The sequence below is a fragment of the Mandrillus leucophaeus genome, unplaced genomic scaffold (genome assembly GCF_000951045.1).
Source record: "Mandrillus leucophaeus isolate KB7577 unplaced genomic scaffold, Mleu.le_1.0 Scaffold345, whole genome shotgun sequence".
Lineage (NCBI taxonomy): Eukaryota > Metazoa > Chordata > Mammalia > Primates > Cercopithecidae > Mandrillus > Mandrillus leucophaeus.
Window position 1 is genome coordinate 2001068 of NW_012103643.1, and position 2907 is coordinate 2003974.

Below are 2907 nucleotides of genomic sequence, written 5' to 3' on the forward strand. Positions count from 1 at the left end.
GGCCAGGCTGGTCTCGAACTCCTGACCTCAGGTGATCCACCCGCCTCTGGGATTACAGGTGACTGTCACCATGCCTGGCTAATTTTTGTATTTTTTTTAGTAAAGATAAGGGTTTCACCATGTTGGCCAGGCTGGTCTCGAACTCCTGACCTCAGGTGATCCACCCGCCTCAGCCTCCCAAAGCGCTGGGATTACAGGCATGAGCCACCGCACCTGGCCTACTTTTGAGATTTTTCTGACTAAGATGGAATAGAGGATGGATATTGGGGGCCAACCATCAAATTGCCTGATTTTGAAACGTGATTATATCTATCCTAAGAAAACAAAATAGTAGAGATTGGTAATTTTAGATTTAACCTGGAAACCCAGGAACAAAACTCTGCTGCTTTTCCACTATTGTTGCTGACGCTTGAGCACCATTTTTCAGTAGAATGCAGAAACAGCTCTGTGGCATTTGGAGAGAAAGCCTGGCTCATTTCCCTTGCTGTTGTAGTTCAAGCCTGTGACCAGAAGGACACGCCATTTTCGGAAACAGAACATATATGTTTTATTCCTATATTATGTATTTTTGCTGGTGATTTCAAACAAGGATTGAATTTGCCAACCTTTCATTTCCATTCTGAATCCATGAAGGGCTCTCAAAGTCCCAGTATGTCTGGGTCATGGATTAAATACTTTAGGCGTTGAGGTCAGGGTAGGCTGGTATGATGGAAGAGGGTTTTTTGAAGGGTGGGACTTATGGGGACCTGAAGACAGGTGAATGGTCCTGACACCTCTCCCTTGTGGCTGCTTGTCCTTGCCGTCCTCAGGTGGCAGCACGCACTGGTGAAACTGGAGTGAGAAGACGTACTCAGGCCATGTCCAGATCCGCAAGCAAGCGAAGGAGCAGGTTTTCTTCTCTGTGGGGTCTGGATACTACCTCCAAAAAGAAGCAGGGACGTCCAAGTATCAATCAGGTAGGTTTCACAGCAGATGAAAAGCGAGCCCACACAGATCGCTTCTGTGGCCACCTCAATTTGGGATGTGTGTGTTTCTTCATTGAGGCTGAGTGTTATTTAAAATCAACTAGTTGACACAAAGAAGCTAGCTGTGCTAGACACTTTTAATAGGTAATGCATACCCATAATGTTGAACTCTACTATTAGTCTGTCATCAAGCTGCAGTTTCCCACCTGCATCCTGTCCAAACCCTTGTTAATTACAGACCTACTCAAAGCGCACAATTCACCCTGAGTCTTCAGGAAAAAGCAGGGCTCTATAATGAAGCCAAGTGGGCACCTGAGTGCAGTCTTTTTTTTTTTTTTTTTAGACGGAGTTTCACTTTGTCACCAGGCTGGAGTGCAGTGGCACAATCTCGGCTCACTGCAACCTCCACCTCCCTGGTTCAAGTGATTCTTCTGCCTCAGCCTCCCAAGTAGCTGGGACTATGGGCACGCACCACCACGCCCGGCTAATTTTTGTATTTTTAGTAGAGATGGGATTTCACCATATTGGCCAGGCTGGTCTTGAATTGCTGACCTCGTGATCCACCTGCCTTAGCCTCCCCAAGTGCTGGGATTCCAGGTGTGAGCCACTGTGCCTGGCCATGCTTTTTTAAGCTGCCTCTGGCACTGCATGAAACTGATTATTCTCTGCCCTTCACTTTTTGGGGTTGACATTAAATGGGCAGATCCTCTGCCTACTGGAACGAGGAGCCAGGAATCCGAGAGAGCTTGCCCACTGCCACAGCCTCCTTCTGCTCAGGTCCAGGGGCTGGAACGGGATTTTGGTATGTCATGAGGGCACAACATAGCCTGGTGCCATGACAGGTGTCCACTGACCATGTGCAGCCACCCAATTCTTCCCCATTAATTTGACTTCTTTGACTTCTTCACTCGCCAAGGCCAGTCTCCTGCTGGGGTTACTTCCGGGAAGCTCACTGTCTGTTGTTGTTGTCATCCTTGTCCTTTGACTTTGAGAAATGAGTAGCTCCAGAGCTGCTTGTTTAGATTTGAGGGACTAAAGGTACATGAGCATCTGTAGTCTTTCGGAAGAAGAATGTCCCGTTTGTGGGCTGCAGTGGCTGGAAAGTCAGGCCTTCAGCATTTTGGAGGTCATGACTAAGACTGCTAGTTTGACCTATTCACCCCGTGCCCTTATGCAAAGTGAGAAGACGTCATCGACTGACTTGATAGAATGATCTCTCTTTTTTTGCTCTGACAGTTCCAGCCATTAACTTACTTAAGAAATGAATTTTAGAAAAGAGATTAGTCCTGAAAGCTGATGCACTGAGTCCCTTAGCTGACTATGATACTCACTGGCTTGTTTTGTTTTGTTTGTGATGGAGCCTTGCTCTGTCGCCCAGGATGGAGTGCAGTGGTGCAGTCTGGGCTCACTGCATCCTCTGCCTCCCAGTTAAAGCGGTTCTCCTGCCTCAGCCTGAGTGACTGGGATTACAGATGCTTACCACCATGCACAGCTAATAGCTAATTATTTTTATAATTTTAGTAGAGACAGGGTTTCACTATGTAGGCCAGACTGATCTCGAACTCTTAACCTCAAGTGATTTGCCTACTTCGGCCTCCCAAAGTGCTGGGATTATAGACGTGGGCCACCACGCCTGGCTGATACTCACTGTTTCAATGTGGCATTTCCCTATCCTTGATGGAACCTGCAGAGAGCAGATGAGCAAATGCTAAGCGAGTGTGAGACTGAAGCAGTTTTGCAGTTTGTCCTGTGGTCTTTGGGGAGAGTAGATCATTGAGCTTTCTTCCATGGGTTTTGCTTTTATGTAAATCTAAAGAAAAAACTGTGGAGGAAAGTCAACATTTCATCAGAAAAAATCACATAAGAGACTTGATGGTTCTCAGTTAAAACCTGCAAAAGGAGGACATGAATGATCAGCATTTCTCTTTTTTTTTTTTTTTTT

The 2907-nt window shown here is 46.4% G+C and overlaps 1 protein-coding gene across 2 annotated transcripts in view; it reads left to right on the forward strand.

Annotated features, from left to right (window-relative positions):
• The window catches only part of TIAM1 (T-cell lymphoma invasion and metastasis 1), a 364694-nt gene that overhangs the window by 260699 nt on the left and 101088 nt on the right, over positions 1–2907 (forward strand). For both annotated transcript variants that reach the window (XM_011989052.1, XM_011989053.1), the window contains exon 9: positions 810–956. In XM_011989052.1, the coding sequence (XP_011844442.1) occupies positions 810–956 (147 nt within the window). The remainder of the gene's footprint in view (positions 1–809; positions 957–2907) is intronic.